Source organism: Aspergillus ibericus (genome assembly GCF_003184845.1).
Source record: "Aspergillus ibericus CBS 121593 unplaced genomic scaffold BO80scaffold_8, whole genome shotgun sequence".
Classification (NCBI taxonomy): Eukaryota; Fungi; Ascomycota; class Eurotiomycetes; order Eurotiales; family Aspergillaceae; genus Aspergillus; species Aspergillus ibericus.
Genome location: NW_020292106.1, coordinates 551,054 through 576,778, shown reverse-complemented (window position 1 = coordinate 576,778; position 25,725 = coordinate 551,054). Strand labels below are relative to the sequence as shown.

At 50.7% G+C, this 25,725-nt stretch overlaps 10 protein-coding genes and 1 non-coding gene across 11 annotated transcripts; 5 read left to right on the top strand and 6 right to left on the bottom strand.

The window, feature by feature from the left end:
• Window positions 1-1,099: 1,099 nt before the first annotated feature.
• Window positions 1,100-2,377, top strand: BO80DRAFT_442440 (kinase-like protein; the record flags this gene model as incomplete). Its single annotated transcript, XM_025721265.1, has 1 exon — window positions 1,100-2,377. The coding sequence occupies one exon, from the start codon at window positions 1,100-1,102 to the stop codon at window positions 2,375-2,377; it is 1,278 nt and encodes a 425-aa protein (XP_025578193.1).
• Window positions 2,378-2,685: 308 nt separating this feature from the next.
• Window positions 2,686-3,333, bottom strand: BO80DRAFT_422785 (high-affinity Cu transporter CTR3). Its single transcript, XM_025718894.1, has one exon. It carries the CDS (start codon window positions 3,185-3,187, stop codon window positions 2,726-2,728), a length of 462 nt encoding a protein of 153 aa, XP_025578192.1. The 5' UTR covers window positions 3,188-3,333; the 3' UTR covers window positions 2,686-2,725.
• Window positions 3,334-3,475: 142 nt separating this feature from the next.
• BO80DRAFT_273198 (ferric reductase family protein) lies at window positions 3,476-5,743 on the top strand. Its single transcript, XM_025714850.1, has one exon. The coding sequence runs from the start codon at window positions 3,763-3,765 to the stop codon at window positions 5,683-5,685; it is 1,923 nt and encodes a 640-aa protein (XP_025578191.1). The 5' UTR covers window positions 3,476-3,762; the 3' UTR covers window positions 5,686-5,743.
• Window positions 5,744-6,718: 975 nt separating this feature from the next.
• BO80DRAFT_273181 (uncharacterized protein) lies at window positions 6,719-7,763 on the top strand. Its single transcript, XM_025714849.1, has one exon. The coding sequence runs from the start codon at window positions 6,815-6,817 to the stop codon at window positions 7,646-7,648; it is 834 nt and encodes a 277-aa protein (XP_025578190.1). The 5' UTR covers window positions 6,719-6,814; the 3' UTR covers window positions 7,649-7,763.
• Window positions 7,764-9,258: 1,495 nt separating this feature from the next.
• BO80DRAFT_487620 (uncharacterized protein) lies at window positions 9,259-10,486 on the top strand (the record flags this gene model as incomplete). Its single annotated transcript, XM_025723555.1, has 1 exon — window positions 9,259-10,486. The coding sequence occupies one exon, from the start codon at window positions 9,259-9,261 to the stop codon at window positions 10,432-10,434; it is 1,176 nt and encodes a 391-aa protein (XP_025578189.1). The 3' UTR covers window positions 10,435-10,486.
• Window positions 10,487-11,691: 1,205 nt separating this feature from the next.
• BO80DRAFT_500156 (general amidase GmdB) lies at window positions 11,692-13,540 on the bottom strand (the record flags this gene model as incomplete). The annotated part of the gene is made up of 5 exons (XM_025724219.1): window positions 11,692-11,807; window positions 11,863-11,950; window positions 11,998-12,864; window positions 12,908-13,183; window positions 13,235-13,540. 5 exons carry the CDS (start codon window positions 13,538-13,540, stop codon window positions 11,692-11,694), a joined length of 1,653 nt encoding a protein of 550 aa, XP_025578188.1.
• Window positions 13,541-15,163: 1,623 nt separating this feature from the next.
• Window positions 15,164-15,574, top strand: BO80DRAFT_442435 (uncharacterized protein; the record flags this gene model as incomplete). Its single annotated transcript, XM_025721264.1, has 1 exon — window positions 15,164-15,574. One exon carries the CDS (start codon window positions 15,164-15,166, stop codon window positions 15,572-15,574), a length of 411 nt encoding a protein of 136 aa, XP_025578187.1.
• Window positions 15,575-15,992: 418 nt separating this feature from the next.
• Window positions 15,993-17,558, bottom strand: BO80DRAFT_487612 (glycoside hydrolase family 18 protein; the record flags this gene model as incomplete). Its single annotated transcript, XM_025723554.1, has 6 exons — window positions 15,993-16,094; window positions 16,142-16,667; window positions 16,724-16,797; window positions 16,844-16,903; window positions 16,959-17,330; window positions 17,388-17,558. The coding sequence occupies 6 exons, from the start codon at window positions 17,556-17,558 to the stop codon at window positions 15,993-15,995; spliced, it is 1,305 nt and encodes a 434-aa protein (XP_025578186.1).
• Window positions 17,559-18,372: 814 nt separating this feature from the next.
• BO80DRAFT_376094 (arrestin (or S-antigen), N-terminal domain protein) lies at window positions 18,373-20,646 on the bottom strand. The gene is made up of 2 exons (XM_025716647.1): window positions 19,975-20,646; window positions 18,373-19,917 (listed from the first exon to the last, which is right to left on the bottom strand). Exons 1-2 carry the CDS (start codon window positions 20,177-20,179, stop codon window positions 18,596-18,598), a joined length of 1,527 nt encoding a protein of 508 aa, XP_025578185.1. The 5' UTR covers window positions 20,180-20,646; the 3' UTR covers window positions 18,373-18,595.
• A 1,971-nt stretch (window positions 20,647-22,617) lies between these two features.
• On the bottom strand, window positions 22,618-23,641 carry BO80DRAFT_462535 (uncharacterized protein; the record flags this gene model as incomplete). The annotated part of the gene is made up of 4 exons (XM_025722520.1): window positions 23,389-23,641; window positions 22,953-23,330; window positions 22,790-22,896; window positions 22,618-22,740 (listed from the first exon to the last, which is right to left on the bottom strand). The coding sequence occupies exons 1-4, from the start codon at window positions 23,546-23,548 to the stop codon at window positions 22,618-22,620; spliced, it is 768 nt and encodes a 255-aa protein (XP_025578184.1). The 5' UTR covers window positions 23,549-23,641.
• A 730-nt stretch (window positions 23,642-24,371) lies between these two features.
• BO80DRAFT_t78 lies at window positions 24,372-24,442 on the bottom strand. Its single transcript has one exon. It is a non-coding gene; the product is annotated as a tRNA-His (tRNA).
• Between the last annotated feature and the right edge of the window lie 1,283 nt (window positions 24,443-25,725).

Genomic DNA, 25,725 nt, shown 5'->3' with positions numbered 1-25,725 from the left:
AAAAAAAAAAAAAAAAAAAAAAAAAAAAAAAAAAAACAGAGAAATATAACAAAAGAACCAGAGCAAAGAAATAAGGGCCAGGTTTAGATATCATTAAACATAAATCTCGGTGAGTGGCAAGAATATAAAGCAGAATCTCATCCTTATGAAGATACCTGTGACTTATAGCAAGTCTCTAACGTCTATAGAAACCAATGAGTCTAAGTATGGGCCAGGTACAATTCGCTTTAAAAGCGCACTTAGCGGATCGTGACAGGGGTCGGAGCAAGTAGAGCCCCAGAATTGGCCAGTTGGTCCGCTGCCTGGTTGCCCTCAGATGAGATATTAGCTGGATTATGTGTGACGGATGTTATATCACTATTCTGGGACCTTTCCTCAAGGATAGAACAGAAGAACTATCCTTTGATTGTTAAGAGGAGTGTGAATTTGAGGGAGGGAAAGAGAGACAGGAGACTAAGCAGTCATCCATACATCCCTCCTTCTCTTCAATCCTGCTGGAGACTGATGTCAATTCTTTTTATTACTGACCAGATAAGCTATCCAACACCATCTTGGGTGAGATGTGAATGAGTGTTTACTATGCCAGTGTCTCTTCACTCCCTTGTTATCAAAACTGGTCACTCCAGGGAATGAATTTGGTATGACGTTCCACAAAGGTGGTATTAAAACCTCACAACATCTCATTCCCCAGCCTCATACAGGAAAGGCTTATTGCAGCCATCATCATACCTTTTCATCTCAGCAAATTCTCCATTAAAAACGCACTTGCTTTGTTGAGACACCCGACCTCCTGCTCCAGTCCGACCGCTATTCCAATCTTCCAGCTCCTTATCCCTGCTCCAGCGCAGATCTTCTCCTGGAACGAGAGGGTGACATCCATGGAAATCGGCGGATACTTGATATCCTCCCGGGAGTTCCAGGAGGCTGACGTCCCACGAGAACCCCGCCGAGTGGTCAATTACACGTCTTTTCCCGTACAGCCGTATCGGCACGCGCAACAGACGCATTGAATAACACGTCGAGACACCCTCAAAGAACTCTCCTTTACCTCCTTCCCATCCTTCCGTCAAATACTGCTTGACTCTTATCCTCGATCGCAATGCTTCACCCACCAGCTCTTTCCCTCGCAAGCCCAGAGGCAGTGCAATGGAACAAAGACCTGATGCAAGAATTCCAAACTGCACTAGAGAAAGATCCCGCGACGGATTTGATGTCCCTTTTTCCCTCCTCATATCTCCATGCACATCAGCTCACCCAATATAAGCAGCTATCCTACGCCGCTCAAATCAATCTCAAGACGCTGAACCAGCTTCATAACCATCTCAAGCATAAACCAGAAGTCGACCTACTGTCGATCTTTCCGAAGAACTATGCTCGCAGGATTACCATGGCGACAGGTCCGAAAATTGTGCCACACGAGACACCAAAAGTTCGATTCCCTGAGTTCCGTACTCGCCTGGACCTGGCACACTCGGCTACTGTCGTCTTTCCTTTATCTGACCAAGTGGCTGCTTTGCTCACCCCTCCGGAAGACAGTACCGGAAATTCCGAGACTCTCCTTCAATCATTGACACATCTCCTCTGGAATTCACCCCTGGTTTGGGAGGAGCCCAGTCGAGGAGTTGTGGTCAAATGCACCGACGAGATTGTCGTGAAAGTGATCATGGGAAACAAGGAGTATACTGAGTATACAAGCCTGCAATATCTTGCTGACCACCTGCCTGATATCCCTGTCCCAAAGCCCCATGGTGTGATTGCCTTCGAGCCATTCCGGGCCGTGTTCATGTCATATATGCCCGAAATGACCCTGACTCAAGCATGGCCGACGATGACCCACGAGGAGAAGCTATTCATCCAAAGCCAGCTGGATCATATCTTCCGCCGCCTGAGGAGTCTCCGAGCACCGGATGGCAGCGCGTTGGGAGGGGTCACGGGCGACGGGGCTAGGGAACTCCGAGTCGCGGAATGTTCCTTGTTCAAGGGAATCACGACTGCCACTGAATTCAGCGACTTGCAGTTTTCCGCCCGCAATTATGGAAGTACGACATACATCAAGTTCCTACGTTCGCTCCTCGGACAGGACAGTTTGACCTCGGAACACGAATTGGTCTTCACCCATGGTGATGTTAGGCCGGACAATATCATGGTGCAGCGAGGTACGGATCTCAATCGTGGCTACACGATCTCTGGGATTATCGATTGGGAGTTCAGTGGTTTCTATCCGGCGTATTATGAATGTACGGCACTCACCCGCACGATGAGTGTGGTGAAAGAAGACGACTGGTATCAGTATTTGCCAGAGAGCATCTCACCAGCTCGGTTTCCTGTCCGGTGGTTGGTGGATCGGCTTTGGGGGATTCATCTCGACACCACCTGATATTTGAAAATGAATCCTATTCTCTCCACATGAAGATAGCTCAAAGCAGGTGTACCTCTACCAACCGCAATAGAATACTGAGGGCTCGTTACTGAGCCACGGCCGGATTAGTAGACCTTCCTAAGCGGTGTATTGAGACTGGAAATAGTAAAATAGGAGTAGGTAAGTAGAAGTACACATCACTTGATTCGATCATAACCTACCCATGAGCTAGAGTCGATGATCAAGAAACCACCTACCAAGTCGAGCATCAATCATGAAGTAATGCACTGTCCGACACCTCAAAATAAGAAAATCATAAATATTCAACAATATAAAAGAAAATATCCCTAAGAATAAAGAGTCCTATCACCCACAACACACCGTCGTCTCCTCGACCCCCTTTTCCTCCCTCCCAATAGTACCATCCCCCATCTCAACCGTCACCACCATCCAATCACACAAAAACTTGCCCAGCCCCGCCCCCACAAAAATACAAATAATCACATACACATTAAAATACATCGCCAGGAGCATCACAATATACGCGCCCCCAAACGTGATCGCATGAATCACCGCCCGCACTAGCTGCTGCACCGGCGACACGCGAAACGTGACTTTCGCACTGGATGGAACCGCGGCGGCGGCGGCTTGGCGCTGGAATTGCCGCGCCAAGAACGCATCGTACTCTTTGCCCATCCGACGGGTGAATTCCACGAGGATCACCAGGAGAATGACTCCGATGCAGGTGGCGGCGAACATGCCGTTGTTGGTGATTTGCCAGCCGGAGGAGAGGAAGCATGCGTCGGTGGTGTACCAGTTGAATAGCATCTGAGTGGGAATCTGTGAGCGAGGAGGGAGGAGGTTTCAGCCAAGACGCGTGGGGGCTTGGCACGTACTGAGATTTTGCACGACGTGCTGGAGCTGGAGTTCATGTCCATGTCCATGGTGATGATTGCGGTGATTGCAATGTCCAGGGGAGATAACGTGGTATATGGTATAGGATATCTGCTTGCCTCCTCCACATGGGGTAGTCGAGACCAGCGCCAGCTGCCGACTTATAAGTCACCCACGAAGACACGCAACCACCCCACTTCGGAGCTCGTTTTAGTGGACCGGACACTCGGTTGAGATGGTGCAAGCGATGGAAATCTGCTCAAATCTGCTCAGATCGTGTGCCAAGATCGGAAATTTCCCCGCGCGTGATTTGACAGATGCTGCTCATGGGCTATGAATATGATGGGTTTCCAATGTCGTTTGCAGAATGGCACTGTTTTCCGACTTTTTTCCAAGCCATCGAGCTTTTGACACACGGTTTTGTTCACCCCTGAGAATGACAGAAGGTTGCTCGGCTGTGTGAGCAACTCGGAATCTGCATTCGAGTGATATTGTCTGCCAGATACAGCATGGGCGACTTTCCACTGGCCGCCCGCCATATCCAGAATTACAGTGCTGCAACGACATTAGAACCTCACTGGGGATATGCAGACCGTGCTCTGCCCTGCACAAGCGATGCAGGTTCTTGTGCCTATCTCGATGTCGACTATGCGGCGCATGATCGAGGAATGCTATACACGGGGATCCTTTGGGCCACGATTGGCGGCATCCTCTTGATCTGGGCTTGCTTGAATCAGTTCCGGGGCTCAGGAGCAACCACGATAGACTCGACAATTAAAATGTCCAGCATGGAAAGGGGCCGTCGCTCGTTAGCAGCGTTCAGCAGACGCTACCTCCTTCCCGATGCCATGCGATGGATCTTTGGCCGTACCACCCGACTACAAGTCCTCATTCTCGTCGTCCTAGCAGGGTATCTTCTTATATTCAGCTTCGTCGGCATTGTATACAACACTTGGGTCACGCCCGTCTCTGGCATGACTGGAGTGTATAATACTCGCACAAGCCTAGGCCCATGGGCGGATCGAGTGGGTGTTCTGGCATTCGCCCTAATGCCATTGTCGGTCCTGCTCAGCAGCCGAGAGTCATTTCTCTCCCTGATCACAGGCCTACCGTACCAGAGCTTCAATTTCCTGCACCGCTGGCTCGGCTATATCATCTTCGTTCAGTCCTCCCTTCACACCATTGGTTGGTGTGTCGTTGAGCTGCGGCTCTATCAACCGCAACCGTCTGTCGGGATTGCGTTCATCAAGCAGACATACATCGTCTGGGGTATTGTCGCCATGATACTTTTGCTCTTCTTATTCGCACTGAGTACCCCATGGGGTATCAAACTCACCGGCTACGAGACCTTTCGCAAACTGCACTACATCCTTGCGATGGTCTTCATTGGCGCTTGCTGGGGTCACTGGGAACAACTGAAATGTTTTCTCCTCCCATCCCTAATCTTCTGGTTCCTGGATCGCGCCGCTCGTCTTTGTCGTACTGCACTGTTGCACTATCAACCAGACCAAGCCGGCACGATGGGGTGCAGACCCGCCGAGGCAACAATCACCCAATTCCCCGACCCCAATAACGGCGACGTACTTCGCCTCGACATCGACCACATTCAAGATCCATGGGCCGTGGGTCAACATTACTATCTGTGCTTCCCCCAAAGCAGCATCTGGCAATCACACCCATTCACACCTCTCAACGCGCCAACCGCCACCAAAGGCAAAGTGAGACATTCGTACATCCTTCGAGCAAAAGGCGGGGAGACGAAAAAGCTCGCCAGTCTTGCAGCTAACGGTGTTACAAACACCCCAGTCATCTTGACCGGTGCATACGGCGAAGCCACCACCGAACACCTAACTCCTAACACCAATATCCTGTGCATCGCCGGCGGCACCGGAATCACCTACGTCCTCCCAGTATTACTCGAATGTCTGCAGCAGCATCATCAACAACAACAACAACAAAATCCCCCTCCAACCCGAACCACCGAACTCATCTGGATGATCCGCCACACCCAAGACACCGCATGGATCAAAGACGAACTAGACCTATTACAAAGATTCCAAAATAGTCTCAACCTGAAGATCCGCATCTTCGCTACGAGAGATCCCGCTCCAATGGACGAAAAGAGTGCACAAATCTCAGCATCGTCTTCTCCAACTACCCCACAACCCTGTCCATGCGGCCAGGATGCCCCTGTCAAGAAACTAAACGACGACGCTGAAAGGCTCAGCAAGCATCCAGATCTCGGGAACTTAGTCTCCCAATTCCTAGAGGAGACAGTCCAGGGACCAACGACGGTATTCGCCAGCGGTCCCGGCGGTATGATCAGTGACCTGCGAACCATCGTTGCGAGTTGTAATTCGGGCAGTAAGGTCTGGACCGGACAGGAACGATTCGATGTTCGGTTGATGTGTGATGATCGATTGGAGTGGTAAATATTTTTGGCATATATGTACATACAATCCCATTGAACAAATTTTTCGATACTTGGAGTGCAGCTTTTACTAAACAGCCCCGACCAATAATCTCTTGGATATACCTCTTCCTCATCACTCCTATTATTCGATATCATGAGCATCATATTCATACTTGGCAAAATAGAGAAACCAAAATGAAGCATAAATCAAGACCCCATCCACACCGCATCCTCAGTCCATCTAGCGCTCTCTCATACAGGGTAGATCTAAATCCTCGAAGAACGCTTGACGGAGTTTCTCGGAAACATTTGATAACGTCCTTTCAGAGCTCTACAAGTCTTGACTAGATCCTTTAGAGATCTGTTGTGACAGGCGATGTTTATCAAAACGCTTCGCAATTCTTGAGCTATGCGTGACTGCAGGTTACAACCTAGTCTAGGTATCATTGAAGCCGGTGCCTGAATACTAGAGCTTTGTAGGTCGACCGCTAGGCTACGGCAGGCAGCAATGGATCTATTCTGCCTGTTGGAGTATATTTGAACTTGATTGCCTTGTTGGTATGGATAGCGCTAGGCTGGAATCAGATAATGCTAGCAGCGCCTAGCATACCTAGTAAGATATCCACTGTGTAACAGACTCTTCATATAAGAAGAAGAGTCCACCTGTTGCATTATGTATCACTACAATCCTCCTTTCTTCATTCATCAAGTCACCACCATGTGGACCGTCTCTGCCACCACCCTGGCTAGAATATACATGGGTGGGTATCTCGGAAATAGCACCCAGATCAACCTGGCTGGGGATAAGGTACCCCTCTTTCAGTGGATTTGTCGGGATCTTCCTTCTACATTCCAGCACACAATCTGTTGCCATCTAGGGATTCCATTGGGCAGTGATATAGACATCCGGACGATACTGCAGAAACCATCCCAACAGATATCTTCTGGGTACTGCGTAGAGAAGCATCTCCTCAGGCGAATGGATTGTCGTCATGCTGACTAACCCGATCTATAAACTCGGGGCTGTGAGATGAGAATACGAGGTCGGCTGACATGCCACCTTTTGTTCTTTCTCCCTCCTCCCCCTCATTCTGCTCACGTCGTCAGCCCCCCCTGTCCATTCCAGCCCCAAAGCGGGGTCCATCAAGATGTTGCGAAAGAAAGAAACCTACACCAACACCATCTTCATCCCCTCCAAGGTTCCCCGTCAACTCGCCATCGACATCCTCCACAGCCATGGCGAGATCATCTCCCTCAATCCGCTCGTCCTTTCCCATCATCCCGTCAAAGCACCGCGCAATGCTCCCGCCGACGAATACTATTCCACCTGGTACGAAATTACCGAGCGCGTCCGCTATGTGCCCCGCACGATCAGCTTCAAGGGCTGCTTCCACGATGAGCCGTGGGGTCTGCAAACCCACACCTACGCCCCAATGGGCGTGGACCTGCGCAACACCTACCGCATTGTGGGGAATCAGCCCAATGAGCCACCGGATCCGTACTCATCGGAGGAAAACAAGGGATTGTATCTGCGCGAGGATGTCGAAATCGAATGCAATCTGACGCTGATCTCCTTCGTTAAGAGTCAGCTGCGGGCGGCATCGAAGGTGTTGGTGGATCGGTTTATCAAGAAAGCGGAACTCCTGGATGCTGGTGTCTTGCAGGGCATTATGGAGGATGGGGTCCTGAGGACCTTCAATCCCGCGGATCGAACAAGTACCTCTATTATGATGTCGCCGGATGAACGGGCGCGACGGTTGTCGTATCAGATGCCTGTATCGCCGAGTGAACATTCGCGGTCGGGGTCGATGTCGTCGCAGCCGCCTTATGCGTTCTCGCCGCCGCAGTATCGGCAGGATTATGGTCGGGAGTTTACGGCCGAGTTGCCGGCGGATGCATACCATGCGGTGCCGGGACCGGGGAAGTATAAAAGGCCGGAGAGTGGGTATCCGGCTGAGTTATCGGCGATGAATGACACGTAGTTCCGAGTACAGTGATATGCTTCTATGTGATGAACAGGATTTGCATGGAGTTATCAGGATGGTTGGTACAGTCGCGATTTTTACAGAATACCCACGATCGTTCGAGCGTGCAGCCACGTCAGCATATTTGTCTCTGTGGTACTATGCATGATGTTACACAGTGGTCAGCGAGCCATTTGACTGAGATACCGACAGCTCATAGCTCGCCTTTCTTCCAGCTTCTCCCCAATTAAACATCCGGACACTGTAAAGGTGGCATCGGCCTGGAAATGGGGTACTCCGCAATCTGTGCTTGGGGTATAAAGGGGCGGATTAAATCCGCAAAGCGCAGTGTGGGTCGCGTTGGCTTTAACATGGCAATTCTGGGGAGGAATTTCCTGGCCTCAAGAATTGAGTCCTCAACGGTGAGTGCTGGATTTATCTCGTCTGGAGAGTAACCTGCGCACATATCAGATTTTGTATGGGCTTCAGGGAAGCCCGGTTGATGATTACCGCCATTCTCTTCTACTGATTTATTGGCCCCTCTTGTTTCATCCCTTCTTGACTCTATACTTTGATCTTTCTCTTCTTATTGACCTCCAGTCGAGTGATGTCCTGAACAATACGTTGATGAGGGTGTTCCAGGTCTATATAGGCACTGACGATCTTCCTTTTAATATCATCCATATATACATTCTATAACCATTCCCGATATTCTCAAAGTATCAAACTGCTAATCGAACAGTTTCTTCCCCACATTACATCAGGCGGAGCGGACAACACTTCATTCTGTGTCGGTGAGCTACAAGTCCTAATACGTACACCTTCAATTTGGGCAATGCTCGAGCTCGATAAAACAACACTTGCATCTCAGCGATAAAAAGCATCCCACAAACCGAGTCAGACTCATGTCGACCCCACGAACGGGATGAAAGTGGACCTCACCATGTTGATCTCTGTACCATCCATCACTGCACCCCACTCAGTGGGCCGGATTATCAATACCCATCCTCCACCTTTACAGCCATGACAGCTGTCCCCGTGGTCTAATGAGTCCGACAAGCCTGCCACGTATTGTCCAAAAATCATCTCGACCATTGACACCGTCATGGCATGATACCTCACTGACACTGTAAATGAAACGCCATCAGCCACAGTGGGGACGGGAGTGGCATGTCCCGCTAAAGTGGCACTGAAGTGGGCCTTCGAGAAGGATCGGCAACTTAGTCGCTTCTTAGCTGCGATTCTCCTGCAGACACCCGCACGATGCTGCTACCTGACTTGTACGGGAGCATCTTCCTTGCATGAAATGGATACAGAAATTCAAGGTACAATGTTCTTCAATTGTTCACGTGGGAAGCCCGGTGATCCGGTAGAATCATGAGACGGATATCCCATCCCTTGAAGCTAAAGTAGGGCTGATCTCACAATAGTCAGTGGACCTCACTAACAAGTAGTCATGCTTGGCAACACATTTGATGTCTTAAGCCAAGAATCCGTTTTTTAAAAGTGATTAGACTTATCTACACCGCTCTTATGTCTTTTCTTCAAAAGTAATTCAATCCCTATCTTCACATCACCTCTCACTTCCTTCCCCTACCTCTAACAACTACCACTACCCCAAAAGCAAGATGGGCTGGTTCCCCGTCGGCCTCGAAGGCGACGAAAACAAATGGCGCTTCGACATCATCCCCCTGCTGGCCGTGATCGGCAGTTCGGCCATCCAAAAACACATGCAAGCCATCACGGCCTCTCCCTTCGCCATTTTCCCCCGCTTAATGCCCGCCCCCGAATCCCTCCTCGACACGGACCGCCCAACCCGACCCCCCTCCGTCAAAGACGTGAAAATCATCGGAGTCAAATCCGGCATCGAACTCGACGAACTCAACTTCTTCGCCAACCTCATCCACAACGTCGAAGACATGGAAAAGTACGAATTCCGAGTCTACAAAATCCGCTACGCGATGAGTGATTCCGAGGCCGGAATGCACTTGAACATACCCTCCTCCAAGCTCGAAACCCCCCATCCGCACCGATCAACCCGACACCGCATCCCCATCAAACTCCGCACCCTCTGCTGGCTCAACGTCGTCACCCTCATCTCCATCCTCATCACCCTCGGCCTCTTCATCTGGGCCGGCTGCATCCACGACGGCACCGCCCTCGTCGGCCTCGCCACCATGTCCTGTTCCACCAGCGTCGCGAGCCTCTCCGCCCGCTGGTACCCACGCCTCTCCGTCCGGACCACCTCCGCCGAAGTCCCCAGCGGGGACATCATCATCCGCACCCGCTCGGGGGCCTTCATCCTCGTCTACGGCGACGACAACGTGATCCGCGAACTCTACGAAGGCCTGGAAGACTGCGAATACATGTACAAAGGCAAGAAACACCATCGCCTCCTCGGCACCAGCACCGTCCTCCTCATGGCCTCCATCATCCTCCTCAGTAACTGTGGCTCCGAGATGCAGATCGCCATCGGCGTCGCGTACATCATCCTGAACAGTCTCTACTGGCTCTTAGCATTATTAGTCGAGCCGCGCGATCTGTGGGATATGAGTCGGTATGAGATTGAGTTCGTGGAGTCCAGGCTGGGCGGGAGTTATACCGAGACGTTATGGCAGGTGATTAATCTGTCGGGGAGCGTGGAGTGGGTGAAGAATGGGGAGTTTGTGCCTTCGACGGAGAAGTGGGAGGAGTGGTTGAAGGAGGCGGGGGAACATGTCGGTGGGGAGTGGGATGCCGTGAGGAGGAAGGATGAGTTGATGAATCCGGGGGTGATGTTTCGGAATGGGAGGTGGGTGGTTTGATATTCTGTTGGATAATTGTGGAATGGTTAAGAGTGATTCTATACGACTAATTGGACCTGTTTATCACCGAAAGCCGGGCTCAAATAGGGACAAGTCCCACAGAGCAGGCTAGACACGGCCGTCCGGTTATCCGGTTGCGGCAAGGCTGCCTACAGGCCAGTGTGATATCCACAGTACACCAAGCCTCACAAGCCAAAGCAGATGAGGAGGGGGTTGGCGATTCGATTCTAGCGTTTAGCTTGTGGTGAGTCTGTCTTACCTTCTCGCCAGTTACCATAAATATTATTTTCATGTCTCCTGAAGACCACCCCCCCCCCCCAAAACACCAGAACCCCAAAACAGACATCCACCATATGACAACCTCCAGCCCACTAGACCTAAATCACACCCCAGTCTACTTACACACGCTGTCATACACGTTACAATCCCATCCAGATTAGTATGATAAAGTTGGCCTTTAGGGAGGACTTCCGCATGCGCCCCGCCCAGATAGAATAATGGATTTTACATCCCGATGTGCGCCGCTCGCCCCGCAACTCATAATAAACAGTCATTACGGATGATGACTCACTCGCAACTACCAGCATAGGAACTTTTCAGGTGCTGCATTAAGTCTGGTAGTATACGGGGTTAAGGAAAAAATTGTACGCTTCTTGCTAGAGATTGAGTAGAGTCAAATATTCAGCGGTAAGATATGAGAATGTGGAGGAGGCGTGGCTGGATTAGTGGGGTGGGGCTATCTTAATGGAATTCTTCATTTGGGACTTCAGTAGGGGTGGGACGAAAAAAGGCGTAAGTGCTTACTGTGGCGGGGAAATGGAACGTGGAGGTGTGTAAGGTATTGGTGGGGTATGGAGAAAGTTTGGAGGGTGCTCGTGGGTGGGGGTTGGTTGTGGGATTGATGCGGTGGATTGGGGGGTTGGATTGCATTGTGTGGCTTTAGAGGTTGGAGAGAGTTTGTGGCGTATTTGCTGATATGGGTGCTAGGAACCGGTTGAGGGATGAGTCTATCATGTGAATGGCTGAATAGGGAGGTAGAGGGGCTGTTGTGGAATGGTGGACTAGATGAAGGGTAAATGGAATCGGTAGACCAGAGTCGATCTTGTGTTCATAAGAATATATACATGGTCCTTCGACCAAGGGAAAAGAATTTGTCTGCCTTTGGAACTGATCTTTCGTGATTTATTGATGATCCAACAGCTTTTATCTTAGAGATATCGATGTAGTAATTTCTCATAGATACCATGGATGTCTGGCCTACTCCCGGATACCTCGGTCAATGATTCGCGCAGCAGCAAGGCATTTCTCATCTTGAAATCGCGAAGTGATGATCTGTAAAGCACAGGGGGCACCATCAACTGCATCAGGGTCATCTATCCCTCTGTTAGTATTGCTTTGATGACTTACATTGTTGAGGGTGGTACTCACAACCAGGCTGCATGCCGTCATTTATAGCCATCGGTTCCGGATCAAGCTCTTTAGACGCTTGTCCATACGGGATGATACAGGCCGGATACTATATACACAATTAGTGCTAGTAATGAAAGGGTTGGAAGAGCGTACGTCGAGGAGATTCCACACCACCGTGTATGGTGGCCACGCGTAGGTATCATGCGACACGGCGGTATTCTGCGCGCCTGGAGCAAGGATCACATCGATGCCTGTCTCAACCCATACCTTGCGCCAGGCATCGCGGTATTGCTGTCTCTTGTGATGTAATTCGTGGATCGTTTCGAAAATGCCGAGGTCTTTGGAAATGGGAAACGACCCCGTCACCATAGGGGAGGGGCCTTTGGCGACCGAGGTCACGAGCGGTTCGCCGCTGGGCGTGATATGGTCTAGACGGGGTGAGTAGGTGCCATATTGCCAGAACAGACGGTTCGCGTAGGCAATGTCGAGGTCTTTGTTGGTGTCATTGTCGAGGTAGACAATCCGATGCCCTTTCCGGGTTAACGCTTCAATAGCGGATTGCAGGGCCCGTTTGACAGGAGGATGCAGTGGGTATTTCTCGTCTGCGGCGAGGATGCCGATGGTGAGGAGAGGCTCGACGGATGGACGGGACCTTGGAGCGGCGAGAGTCGTCACGTCGTAGCGCCAGGGCTCCGCGTCGAGGATGGTCGACATGAAGAGCTCGAGGTCCTCAAAGGTAGCGGCCATCGGCCCTGCACAGGGTTCCACGGATGGGGGCCCTTCATAAAGAAAACGAACTTGGCCGCCATATGGGATGCGGGCTGTCGTTGGCTTGAAGCCGTAGATGCCACAGCAGAGCGCAGGAATACGAATTGAGCCTGCGACATCGGTGCCCACGCCGATGAGGGAGCCACGAAGGGCAAGAAGCGCGCCTTCGCCGCCAGTCGAGCCGCCCGCTGTGAGAGTTGTGTTGTGGGGGTTGAGGGTGCGTCCGTAGATGTTGTTATCGGAATCAGCGGTCTATCAACGTTAGTCGTGCCAGGGTGATGAGAAGGGGGCTTACTAGCATCGTCTGGGGGATGTTCGTCTTGACATACAACACCGCGCCCAGGTCCAGTAGCATATCGACCACGGCCGAGTTCGACGTTGCGAGCCCCTGCTCGAGGAATGACACATACCCGATGGTAGTATGGTATCCTTTTACATGATAGCTATCCTTCATGCTAATCGGAAGTCCATGCAACGGCCCGACGACCTTTTTCTCTCGCTTGAGATATTCGTCGAGGTACTTGGCACGTTCTAGAGCAAAATCGAAGAAATGCTCCGTCAGACAGGATGTCTATCAGATATTAGTCTTCTGAACTAATACGCAGACGTTTTGCAGGCTCACCAGTTGCTGCGCAATGGCAGCCCGCTTGCAAAACGCCGTTGTAACGGCCACCGAACTCAGCTCGCCAGTGGCAAGCTTCTGAAGCAGTTGAGCAGCGTCGTAGTTCTCAGTAAGATCTAGCTCGGCTTCAGTGAGGATTCCACTCTTCCGTACTGCATTCGATGCCAGAAGATGGTTGGGGCGGGCAAGCGAGGAGAGGAAGTTCTCCTTGAGCCGCCATTCTTGAGGGATTTTGGAGTCGAGATCCTTGCGTCGCTGGGCGACGATCGTGCGCCAATTTTCAGTAGGCAATTGATTAATGGTCATGTTGATTTGAGTATGGGGCTGTGGTGAGGGAGGGGATATGTGGGATGGATGTGGTGTCCCGCCTGCTTATACTTGTCCGGAGCATCCCACTGTGCTGACAGGCGGATCGGGGCGCTCCCAGCAACCTTGGCTCCTCTTCTCTTTCGGCTTGGCTGATAGAGGGGCTTCCTGTGGCAGAAACGCGTTATCTCGATTCCGATTCTTTTCCAGGTGACTTCATAAGATGGTGGCCATGGGTATTTGCCGTACGGAATCCACATGCGGCCATCCTGCAACTCACCATGCACGTTCTCCCACTTATTAACATGCGCACTTCCAGAAGAAGGGAGAATTACATGAGTCTATGTAGCGGTCATATCCAGGGCCCAGCCACGGCATTTCTGCATACGACGCAGGAGGGCCGGGAGTGAAGATTGTGAACTCAGATGGAGAGGGTATTCGTGAGCCCTGGACGTTGTAGTATGCATTGTGACCAACAATGTATCTGTACCATGTATGAGGGCCAGGATATCGATATGAGTATTTGTCAAATCATGACCCACCTGGTATCCTGGAACCATAGTTGTGATGACGGTCACATCTTGAGGATATAATATTAACCGTCAACCACTCATCCATGGATGGAGAGATAGGTCTTACCAGCCCCATCAGAAGCACACTGAGCATCAAAGATGCCAAGATGAGAGCAAGCTGATATCCTCGGGGTTATTCTGGAGATTTCTGGTAAAATCTTGGGATAGCCTCGCTGAGAGGGACTTGACACAGAATCTTTCATTTTTTTTCCACCCTTCCCATGCTTTTCTGATGCGAATCGGATGTTGCGTAATAAAGCAAATCTATGATCCTTTGTGTAAAGTCTATCAGCTGCTGGCTCATAACCATCAGGTCCCACGGGGACATCAGTTGAACCCACCACTGTTAGATTTTCTCGCTCAAGAATCCTTGGATGTTCCCAGGTGCTACCGTTTTCCTGAAGCACTGATAGAGCGAATTTTCATGTCATTTACTTATCGCGGAGAGCATCGGAGGGTAAGTAATTTTTGTGCACCATTGGAAAGGAGTCGGGTGGATTGAGCAAAACCAAGTAGTGGTGTCATTTATGTACGGGCGCCGCCGCCGCTTTCGGTGGCTGATTGTCATGAAACACTCAAAGTGCGCTTTGAGAGTGAATCGTACCAGTAACCCATTCAGAGTCATGTGAGGGGCCCAATCAGGGGTACTCCACTTGGGTTGTATGGTATTGTCTATGATTATGAGCTTCAGCAATAGCCCATCATGTCTGAAAGTACCATCACGAGACCATATCACTCCAAAAAGCAGCGATTGTCTCGGAACTAAATCCCCGGTGGGGCAGGGTCAACCGAGTCACTGCAGTAAGCAGTAAGGCTCGGGCCTCCAAACGACCCAGTATATCCCCCCACTCAACCAATCAGCATGAAAACAGCTTCCACTTCATTTTCAACCGAACAGTCCCAACCCGCCCCATGCACGCTAATCATCCTAGAATCCTACTAAATGCGCAAGGCTGTGCAAGATTCTTGGCTGCAATTCTCAACCTCTGATGTTTTACGCCCCTTTTCCCTCACCACACACTCACACTCTCACACAGTCAATGCTGCAACCATGACCACCGCTGCAACACCCCTCCCCCTAACAACCACCTTCACCCCACCCAGCACATGCCTCCACAACGAATGGCTCGTCAGCAGCAGCACCAAAACCTGGATGAACCTGGGTCCCGCACACACCGCCGAATGTCTCCCCTCGGGCTGGCAAATCTCCAGTTACTATTCTCCGGGCCTATGTCCGAGTGGGTATCAGATCGCGGCGAGTGGGATTGTCTATGATGGGACGGTGACGGAGACGGCGGCGACGTGTTGTCCAACGTGTGTTCATACCCATATATCAAACATGATTCATGGTTATCAGAACCATAACCAGAACTGGACCCTAGCCGGCCCGGGACTAGCGCTTCCCAATTCCAGGGCACGGGATTATGCAATGCTAAATCAAACAGCCCAAACACTCAAGTAACCAAGAACAGAGAACACTTAGTCACTACTAGTGTCAGTGGATAGTATCTACTCCCGTAGCCATTGACGTATAAACCAGACATGGCCTTTCTATAACGTTTTTTCTACGGGAATCTTTAGGAGAGAAGAGATTGCTTCGTTGGAGTTGTGGTGTAGGCCATTGCTTGTTTGAATGGGTAATGGCTTGGTGCTAAGACATTGGTGGAATAGCTGAGCCTCGAGTATGGCGGATAATAGCGGGCCATGAGGGAGGAACTTGCACGAGTTGAAACGGGGGGGGTTGATAGGTGTATCATTGAAGTTCACTTATCAATGTTCTCATGCGGAAACAGACTTCTGATCCATTTCATGACATCTTGACAAGAACGTATTCCATCTCACAGATCTAATCAACAGCGGTAGTCATCAATCTCCTCTAGTCAATGAAATCCCTTCCGCAGGTTATCGTACTTCGAACCAGGATATTCGAGTTGATTCTCCGTGGTATCCAACGCGTTAGTTCCCCCAAGGGCATCCACAACCTGTCTATATAAGCTTATGACCTGTGAAAGTGAGATGGGCGACTCACTGTAGAAATCAAACTCTCTGACCCCTTCTTATCCCCAGAAGTCTCCCACCACATCGCACCCCCAAGTCCCTTCTTCTTAATATACTCTGCCTTCAACTTGGCAATCCCAGGGCTATCATAACTGATCATGGTCTTTTTGGTAGCATCATAGGAATAACTCGCACCGACATTATTCAGCTCGACAACACTCGCCCCTGGCTGAGGAAGAGCTTTGTAATCCCACACTCCCCTCTCCCAGCTCCCGTCCCCAACGCCATTGAACGGCTTCCCAGGTCCGTCGGTGTTCTGGAATCCACGTCCGTAGAGTGGCATGCCGAGGACGATTTTGTTCGGGGCGATGCCAGCGGCCAGGTAGGCGGAGATAGCTTGCTCCGTATTGAAAGGAGTCGAGGCAGGGTTGTCCGAGGATGAGTAGAGGTTGGCGAGATGGCCGGCCTTTGTGTCCCAGCTGCCGGAGTAATCATACGCCATGAGGTTCCAGAAGTCGAGCAGAGCGTCCATGCTGGCTAGGTGAAGGGTGCTGTATCTTGCGGGGCCTAAAGATTGTGATTAGAAATAGTGGGTATGGTGGGCGGCATGGACTTGCCTGCTGGAGAGGCTATAGTTAGTAGAAAGTGCTTCCCGTTGGCACGCTCTCGACTGTATCTATCCAGCTCCTACTTGGGTCAACTTGTGAAGTTGATTCTGGGAGGAAGAACAAACCGCTCGAATTTCGCTCAGAAGCGCAACCATATCGCTAGCCTGACCGTCGTTTGCAGGGTACTAGTCACCGTCAGCACAGTACAGCATATCCACCAGCACGAAGTATCCGACCAACCTCCCAATCGACATCCAGTCCGTCAAACCCCAAATCTCCTAGCAACTTCACCGCAGAGAATGCAAACTTCTTCCTCCCTTGTTCCGAGTTCGCCGGAGCAACAAAATTGCTCGAGTATGTCCATCCACCAATCGACAAGAGCACCTTCAACTTCCGGTTCCTCTGCTTCAGAAGGTATAGTTGTTTGATGCACCCGTACACATTTGTCCCCACATCGTTCCACGAGTCTCCAGGGTAATGCTTCTCAATATCGGACCACGTATCTGAGAGGTAGACTTCGCCATCGGAGCGGACGTTGGCAAAGGCATAGAGAACGTGGGTCAGTTTTTCGGCGGGAATGTCTTGCGGGTTGTGGTTTCTGCCGTAGATTGCCTGACAAATCAGTATAAGCGAAGGGAGAAGATAGGAAATATACTGGTGTGAACTCACCCAGTTCACGTAGTAAGCAACAGACTTGTACCCAGAACTGTTGCTCTGTGCTGTCAGGGCGCGGTGGAGCCGGTGGTTAGGAGTGCCTGCGTGGCCGAGATGGTGGGAATGGACGATTGCGCCATGGACCAGTGAGAACAGGGCCAAAAGTAGAAGAAATGGGAGCTTCATGTTGAAGGAGTGTAAGAATATCTCAATAAGGAGTGACAGATGATATTCAAGAAGAACAAGTCAAGTAATGATAAAGATCGAGAAGAAAGCAGCTTCATAATGCAGACAAAGGAGGTCATCTGCAGCTGTTTTATACTCGTGCACCGGGCGTTGCCTCAGTCAGCAGCGGTGAAAGCAGGCCTGCATGGATGTAACCTCAGCAGGTGAGTAAAGGCAAAGTGGTCACCAACCATCTCACCAAACAGCTCGGTCCTCGTACTCTGTCTGAGGATTCGATTCACAAGTAAGGCCCCATGATGCTGAGAGTGCAGCTTTGGTATCCACTGACCCTGGATACGGTTGCCATTTCCGGCCAGTGACTTGTTTCAGGGCGCAGAATTGGCCCCAGGTTTATTAATGTGCTACGATTGTGTTGACACACTCACGAGTAAATGATGGGATTGGAGGGTTCATATACGAGCATCGAGACATCGTGGTGTACCATACTCGATGACAGAGTAACTCTAGACGAAGTGGAAAGCTTGATCCAGCGTGAATGTATCATGTGCTGCAAGGCATCCGCCAGGCTGGGTGGATGATCCGAAGCGGGCTGAGTTTGTGTAATGCTCGGCGCAGGCGATGAAGTGGGAATAGCCTCGCCCGGGCCGAATCAGGTAGCCACTGCAGGTCCCGCCTTTGCTCGGAAGTTTATTATCCCCGGATTGAGTGGGGATCCCTGACTAACCATAACTCCGCAACGGCCTTCGTCAGCCTTGTAGCTAACCCGCCAGGCACAATACAGCTCAGACTACAGTCTACGAACGGCTCATGTAAAATCTCCTGTATCCATTATTATGACAATATTAAAACTGTATCCGTATGTGCAATATCGGGTATCTCCGAATGCTAGACAAACTTTTCGCGCAACTTGTAACTGTTCAAACGACCTGGGTATATTGTAACCTGTGAAATCCAAACGCCAATAGAAAGCCAATAATGGTATCCACTCTGTCTCCGATAATTTGCGTTGCTTTGCCGCAGCCCAATCGCAGCCCTCTTCAGACTCTGACACCCCCCGTGGTGGTCCCTGATGACGGTGGTAGCATTCGTGAACGGTCAGGAGGCAGGTTTGAAACGCGGACGGCCGTATATTCAGGCGGCGAGATGGGAACCGATGGGGGCGCGATGCTGCGAGGACTGAAAAATTCCGCATTGACTTGGTCCTGCGTGATCTCGATCACGGTGCCCTTGGGTCCTGCACCAGGCCGCGACTCGCAGGTCAGCTGGATGGGAACCTTCAGGGATGCGGTCGGGGTCAAGATTCGAGCGTTGGCAGCGTGGTAGGAGATGCTGAGCTCAAGGGCGTAGATGCGAGCGATCAAACACGAGTAGAAGGTCGGCACAAATGCTTTGTCCTTGGGAAGGGTGATGGGCACAACGACCGACGCGGTATAGTAGGCATTGCCCGCGAACGAGGCAGAGGGGCCGGGCAGAGAATCCGTGGACGAGGTCGAGTGCATGGAGTCGCGGCGGTCGAGCCCGGTGTCGGTGTGCTTGGTCCATTGCGCCGAGGCGACACACATGGTGGACAGTGGTACAGCCTCGGTGTACGCCCCGCGGCCCATCTGTGCCCAGGTCCTGATACACGAGGCGGACGGATAGTCGCCCCAGGGGTCGGCGCTGTAAAAGGTCGACACGCGCAGTTTACTCCACACCGTGCCCAGGCGAGGCGGTTGCTCGTCGCCCACCGGATCGAAGCGCAGCTGGACCGTTGCCACGGTGCTCACCGAATCGCGTTCCTCAGCGCCGGGGGGACTCAACTGCACCGACTTGGGCTGGGCGGCAGTCACCACCAATCGACCCAGCTTACCCCTCATCAAGCCACGCTTCACGTCCTTTTCTTTGCGCATGCAGTAGAGAGCCTCGTCATCAGCAACGTTGAGGGGCGGTTCCTCATCCACTGCAGGAATGATCCGTATTTTTTTCCCAACGGACACAAGCGTAATAGGGGAGGCGTTCTGGGCCGCCGGCTTTCGCTGGAGGGTCACACGAACCAGATAAGAGATCCGGCACATTTCGGGGACCATGTCGTCGAGAACCGATTTGCGGTTGTTGGCCATCATGGGATCACCAAACGTGGGTGGCAGCAGCGTGTGCGAGCGTTCAACATGCAGATTGGTCTTGGTGTGGTTACAGATGTGAGGCAACAGGCGATCGGGAACCACAAAGGTAAACGGGAATTGATAACTGCGACCAGCTTCTAGAACCCGGGGGGTGGGATATGCCGTGTCATCGATGGGCTGTCGAAGACGAAGAAAGGTATGGTAGGCCCCAGTCCGGCCGGGCATCGATTGGCGCTCCACGGAGGTTCTCGAGGTTCCTGACCAGGTCAGTATCCGACTAGGTCAGTCCATCCCTCGTGTTCCCTGTTGCTTACCTTCGAAGGTGATCTCGAGCTCGTCAAAGCGAGTGTCATGATCCGTCGTGATGGTGACCGTGCCCTCAATGGTATCTCCGGTTGTATACGAAGGGACCAAGCCATCTTGCTGATTGGCAAGAACAATGTCGACCTTGGGCCGGCCGCGGACCGCGAGTGCTGCCAGGGAGCTGGAGCCACGCGTGAGGATGGACGGGGTGGCCATTGCAGAGGTCAGATGAAGTATAGCCAGGACCCGGTAGAAGTGTGGGATTGGCGCTGTGATCACCAACCACCCCAAGATGTGAGTTGCAAGAGGACGGGGAAAAATAGTATGTGAACAATAAACAGAAGCAATGGAGGTCGGCACACGGCGTATAGCTTTTTATTATAATCCCTTTTTTTTTTATGAAAAAGAAAATCAGGTCCCCAAAAATAAATCGAATAAAATCAAATAAATGGACCCGATAGGGAGTGAATGTCGGGATGGGGTGATGGCAGTTGCGGTTGGGTAATGGAAAAGCTGCGGTGGAGCAGATGTTCGAGACTTTTTGATGCCCTTCAAAACCCGGCTTGTACTTGGTATTAATATTTCCTTCCAACTCAACATTGCGCAAGCCTGTCTCTGGCTTTTGCGCCATGAACCCCTTCCGTGAGTCATGCTGAAAAATCCACCTAGCGCACGTGGTGATTGCTTTGATATCCGATCCAAGGGGTGCTGGAAACTGGGCCAGAAACATGCAGAAAAGGGACTAATACGAAGGATTGGGGGCGTCTGATAGGATCTGGCGAACCAGTCCATGGAATTAAGTCCGCGGCCAACTCAGCCGGCGGCGACCACGAAGACGTGATTGGCGGGCGCGCCGTGACGCCCTTCGATGACAAGTCCGACGCAAAGCCCCGCGCCCTACAGTAGATTGATGGTCCATTCATTCCCTTTTTACGGTCAGGAGGAATGCAATGACGACGAGCGTCGCTCAATTCTTTAGGAGTTCCCCTCGTCCGCCAATGAGACTCCGCTTTTAGTTCCCACATTCTTGACGAGACAATCATCACCGTCCCTCGCGTGATATAGTTGAAGATCTCACACCATTGAGTTACGGATCTTCTGATTCCATGCATAGCAATTGTCTGATTGCTGGTCAAGCCTGTTCTGACTTCTTGGGCTTTCTACTCCGTACTTCTAGCCCTCTCGGCCTGTCTGCTTCCCACGTGCCCGGGACTACGGCAAGCAGGAGGCCAATAATCCCCCATCGTCCGTCGGATGATCCGCGCTGGAGGTGAGTCTGACTCCAGACTATGTACTAGTAACTACCGTTCACGCCCTTTGACATGGTTGGCAAGCCACCAAGGTGGCCGTCGCTTCTCATTGGCCGCAGCCGCCGTGCAGCTGCCGGGTTCTCTTCGCACCTGCGATTTTAGGTTGGGGCCGTTATCGCTTGCCTTCCAAACTCTCGACCGAACTGGCCCGTCAATTTCTGCTACCAAATAGGACTATTCATGATGGCGAACTCGGAACTCATATACATCAGATCGCGAATTCCTGGATTCCGGGAGGCTGGCCATGCCCGCCGGCACCAAACGAGAATAACCGCGGCGGGTTCGAGACCTGCTTGCCGGTCGCTCCAGATTTATCCGCCCGTAACCGGGACCCAGGGATTTGCTACCCTCACCAAGCTCTATAAGGCTTAAAATTCTGGACCTCCCGCCAGGATACCCGCTCTGGATCTCGATTCCTCCACCTCCTGAGGTTGTCGCTCGCCTAGAAACGGGCCGGTTGCGCCTCCGACCCTGTTTTCCGCGGCCAACACGCAAAATATCTGTCCATATATCATCATCATCGGCACGGGGTCAGGGGCAGGGACCCATTGCCATGAAAACTCGGAACTATCCAATGTGGCAGGTGCCCATCGGCGGGATCCCGAGCAGCTGCTACTTGAGCGCGTACTGTGGAGTAGTCATGAGAATCCAACGATCTACGACCGCATTACTTGCGTACCTATGATATCTCCGAGAATCGTCATTCATTATGTCGTACTTCGGAATACTTATGAAGCCTAACAAGGAGCTTTCATCCTGAGCAATGCACGCCCTATGGCAGCCAAGATGCAGCAACCAGATACACGAATCATGACCTGGCAAATACTATAACAAGCCTGTGTCGATCAAATGATGGACGGATAGACCTGAACAGCATAATGTACCACCCGCAGTTCGGCCCGTCCTACTAAGCTCAGAATCGAAGTATATGAGTAATGGAAACCGGGGACCCTTGGCGTAATTGTACGCTATATCAGACCACCTGCAGACTAAATTGCGCAGCAGGCATCACGGGGACTAAGGATCATTTGGATTGGCGACTTGTCTGTTCTAGACCAGCTTCTTAGGACGCTTAATGCCTCAGTCCGCAGGATCTACACTAAAACCATGATTGGTTTAGGCTCGGAGCCTGATCTTGCTATATAATTCCGTCATATAGTAACGGAATCATTGGTTGTGAGGAAGCCATTAAGAATGATGCAATTTGATGACATCTGCGAAAGGCCAAATAGAAGCAAGCTACTACTTTATGACGATACAATATGTGGTCACGAGACGACGAACCTAGCTGAATCATGTCAAGTCCGAGCTGGCATCCCGCTTCTGAAACCCCGGGCATCACCACTAAACAGGCTCTTCGAATCCTCCGACCTCTTTAGCCAGGGTCACCGCCTGGCCAACAATGTGGCAGAGGTGATTGGTAATCTGCTGGTGGCTTTCAGCCCAGTCAAGATACAATCTGGAGTACTGCATGAGATCAGTTCAGATCCGATAGAAAAGGACAATAACGACAGACCTTGCCAGTGTTGTCAACATGGAGAAAAATCCAATTATGGCTATCAGTACAAATGCCATATACATCCGCTTTGATCCCGGCTTTCTTCTGCCTACGATGGATAGACGCTGATTCGAGTTAGCGAACGACTCACTTCAATATTAGCAAGCATGGATCGACTAACCCAGAACTGCCAGGACTCCCCAGCCCCTGTCAGGCTTGCTGGTGCTCATTCTGAGCACAACCAGATTAGTGTGCAACCCAATATCCGGTCCATACCGAAGAAGATAATCCACGCGGGTGGTCGTCTGAGGAGATTCTTTCGTGACATGATCCATTTCTCCATCTATCTGTCCAATCGTGAGATCATATGGACTCACCCAACAGGGAGCTACGCTGGCATCATAGGTACCAGTACCATGACTTCCACTGCTCTGTATATTCATCTTCACCGTGGCCAGCAGCACGAAGAAGATAATATCCATTCGAGTTCGGATCAGCCGCTCACCCTCTCCCAAGACCTTGGAATCAAGCGCCAGACAGAAACTATCTGTTAGGTATTCTGCAGTCATTAGCTTTTATACTCCGTCTGTTTATGAACTGCGATGGGCAATACATACGCAAATACTCGGATATTTGGGTCTTGGCATTCTCGTGGTCTATCTCCCACACGTCTTCGCATCCCAGGCCTGTGCTGTCGGTGAGTGAGAGGCCTAACCTGAAGGCGTTGATCAGTTCGCTGTTGTCACCTAGGGAAAGGTTGGTGTGTTCTTGTGCCATATCTGTCGGATTCGAAGCAGCAGAATTCTTGGTCGGGGGTTGTGCAGTAAACAATCATCGTAAAGGTGCAGTTTATATATACGAATATGCCAGGGATTGTGATGTTCTGCAGGAGAACGTCTAGTCTATAATTGCATGTTCCGGATATCAAATAGGCAAATATGAGATCGATATAGGCAGCATCCGATCCACGACCTCACCTAATCTTTAATGTAAACGAGTCATCTCCTTCATTTCCTTTTTGAACTAATGGTTTTTCCTATATTCCAGGATTTAATCTTCAATCGAATTAGCATCTCCTCCAAGAAGGCTGTCGTGTTGGTAAAAACACGCCTCCGGTGCCCCAGTCCCCGGATTACTCAGGCCACCATCTAGTTGATGTATCCAGGATCCCTTTTTAAGTGAATTTCAATCAAACATACAACCTCAATCATGCGAATAACAGAGTACTTTTCCTACAAACGACTCTCACATCCTCTTGGTCTACGCACGAGTACAACAGACTGATAAGATTCATAACGACCCTTTACAGTAAGTAACTCACCAAGCTAAAATCTCCCTACACGACATCTCCCGCCTACGATGAGACACAAGATCATAAACCACAGACGAATAGGCATTTGTATTCGTGCTACAATAACCTGTTTTACTCTTGTCAACATCCTACCTTGTAAACCTCCCTACTCCACACTTCAGAAGCAATTACAACGTAACCTGCATAGACACACCCAAAATCTAACAATCTCTTATCGGGACAGCCGCACCTTATCAAGCATGGCCACCAACAAAAACAAAAAACCAAAAGCAAAAAGACATATGTAATTGGCGCTGCCCGGAATCGAACCGGGGCTGGCACGGCCACAACGTGACGTCATACCACTAGACCACAGCACCTGTTGTTATGATATGACATTCCATTGACAATATATAAGACCCAAAACTGAGCAAGTGTAGGCAACAGAAGATTTGTGGTGATATGTACTGGTGGTGGTGTAGACATTTCGGGTTGGGTATAGATTGATGATGGAGGTACTGTCATAGATAGTCTCACTCTACCGATCACGGTGGGAATATAGTGGCAGGCAAGGCATACTAACTAATTGCAACGGCCAGACAACTGAAGATATATTTGTTGACGGAGTGGACTCTAATACACGGGGGAATTCTTTTGGGCATTCATTCATTGTCGTCAAGTCCCAGTCTTTGCCCTACATATAATACGATACAACTCAGTGGCCTAGAATTTCCCGAATCCAGGCTATCGATGAATCAAATCCCCATCACTTCCACCACCACTTCATCCCTTCTCAGCCCTATGACCACAACATAAAAGACCAAGGATTGAATGATCAGATAGTGCAGTGACCATGTTGATGAATTCATCACTATAGTGTTTCACTCTTGCAACTATATCTAGGATAAAACACCATCTCCATCCCTCCATTCTCTTCTCCCCTTCTTCTCCTACCAACAGCCCAGCACAGCCCAGCCCCTGTCCTCGTACTTACCCTGACTACGCTACAACCCAGGGCATCTTCATTTCGGACATAGACACCACCTCGGCCCCTTTAATAAATACGAAATATATACATATATATGCCAAAGAGGACACTCCACCCACACTCACACGAATAACAACCACCTCCGACACATACACTACTATATTTAAGCGATATATACAACCCCAATAACCCTTCCCTTCTATCACACCTAAGCAGCATCAAGCATACAGATCACATACCTGAGTACCATATCCCTAAAGAACAAATTAATCCAGTTCACATCAATTAGAATATCCCAAAACAATGGACGCAAACCTCCTCACCTGCGAAGCTAAGAACAGCAGAGGAGAGGACAGACTGACAGCTATGACTGGGAATACCTTTATCTAAATAAGGATTCGAAAGTAAGTTTCGCATACACATTGCATGAATTCCGGAAGATTAATGACCGGTAGTACTCCGCCCGCAGATACACTGGGACATTGGACAAGGCATAGAGATCATCTCAACTATCGCCAAGATTATATTTTGATATCATAAAGCATGCTACGGACTTGTCTGGAGAGGTACCACTGTTGAGAAAGCGAACCCTCGAAGAGATGAGTGGATTAGAGTTCGTATCGTCCGCTTAGATCTCAACAGGGCTGAGCTGCCGAGTGGTGTCGTTGATGAGAG

What these genes read in the sequence shown, in the direction of transcription:
- BO80DRAFT_273181 (XM_025714849.1), top strand. Translation starts at nt 6,815, where the DNA reads ATGTTGCGAAAGAAAGAAACCTACACCAACACCATCTTCATCCCCTCC.
- BO80DRAFT_273198 (XM_025714850.1), top strand. Translation starts at nt 3,763, where the DNA reads ATGGGCGACTTTCCACTGGCCGCCCGCCATATCCAGAATTACAGTGCT.
- BO80DRAFT_422785 (XM_025718894.1), bottom strand. Translation starts at nt 3,187, where the DNA reads ATGCTATTCAACTGGTACACCACCGACGCATGCTTCCTCTCCTCCGGC.
- BO80DRAFT_376094 (XM_025716647.1), bottom strand. Translation starts at nt 20,179, where the DNA reads ATGGCCACCCCGTCCATCCTCACGCGTGGCTCCAGCTCCCTGGCAGCA. An exon ending in GCTCGAGATCACCTTCGAAG is followed by an intron (nt 19,918 to 19,974) that starts GTAAGCAACAGG and finishes TGACCTGGTCAG; the next exon opens with GAACCTCGAGAACCTCCGTG.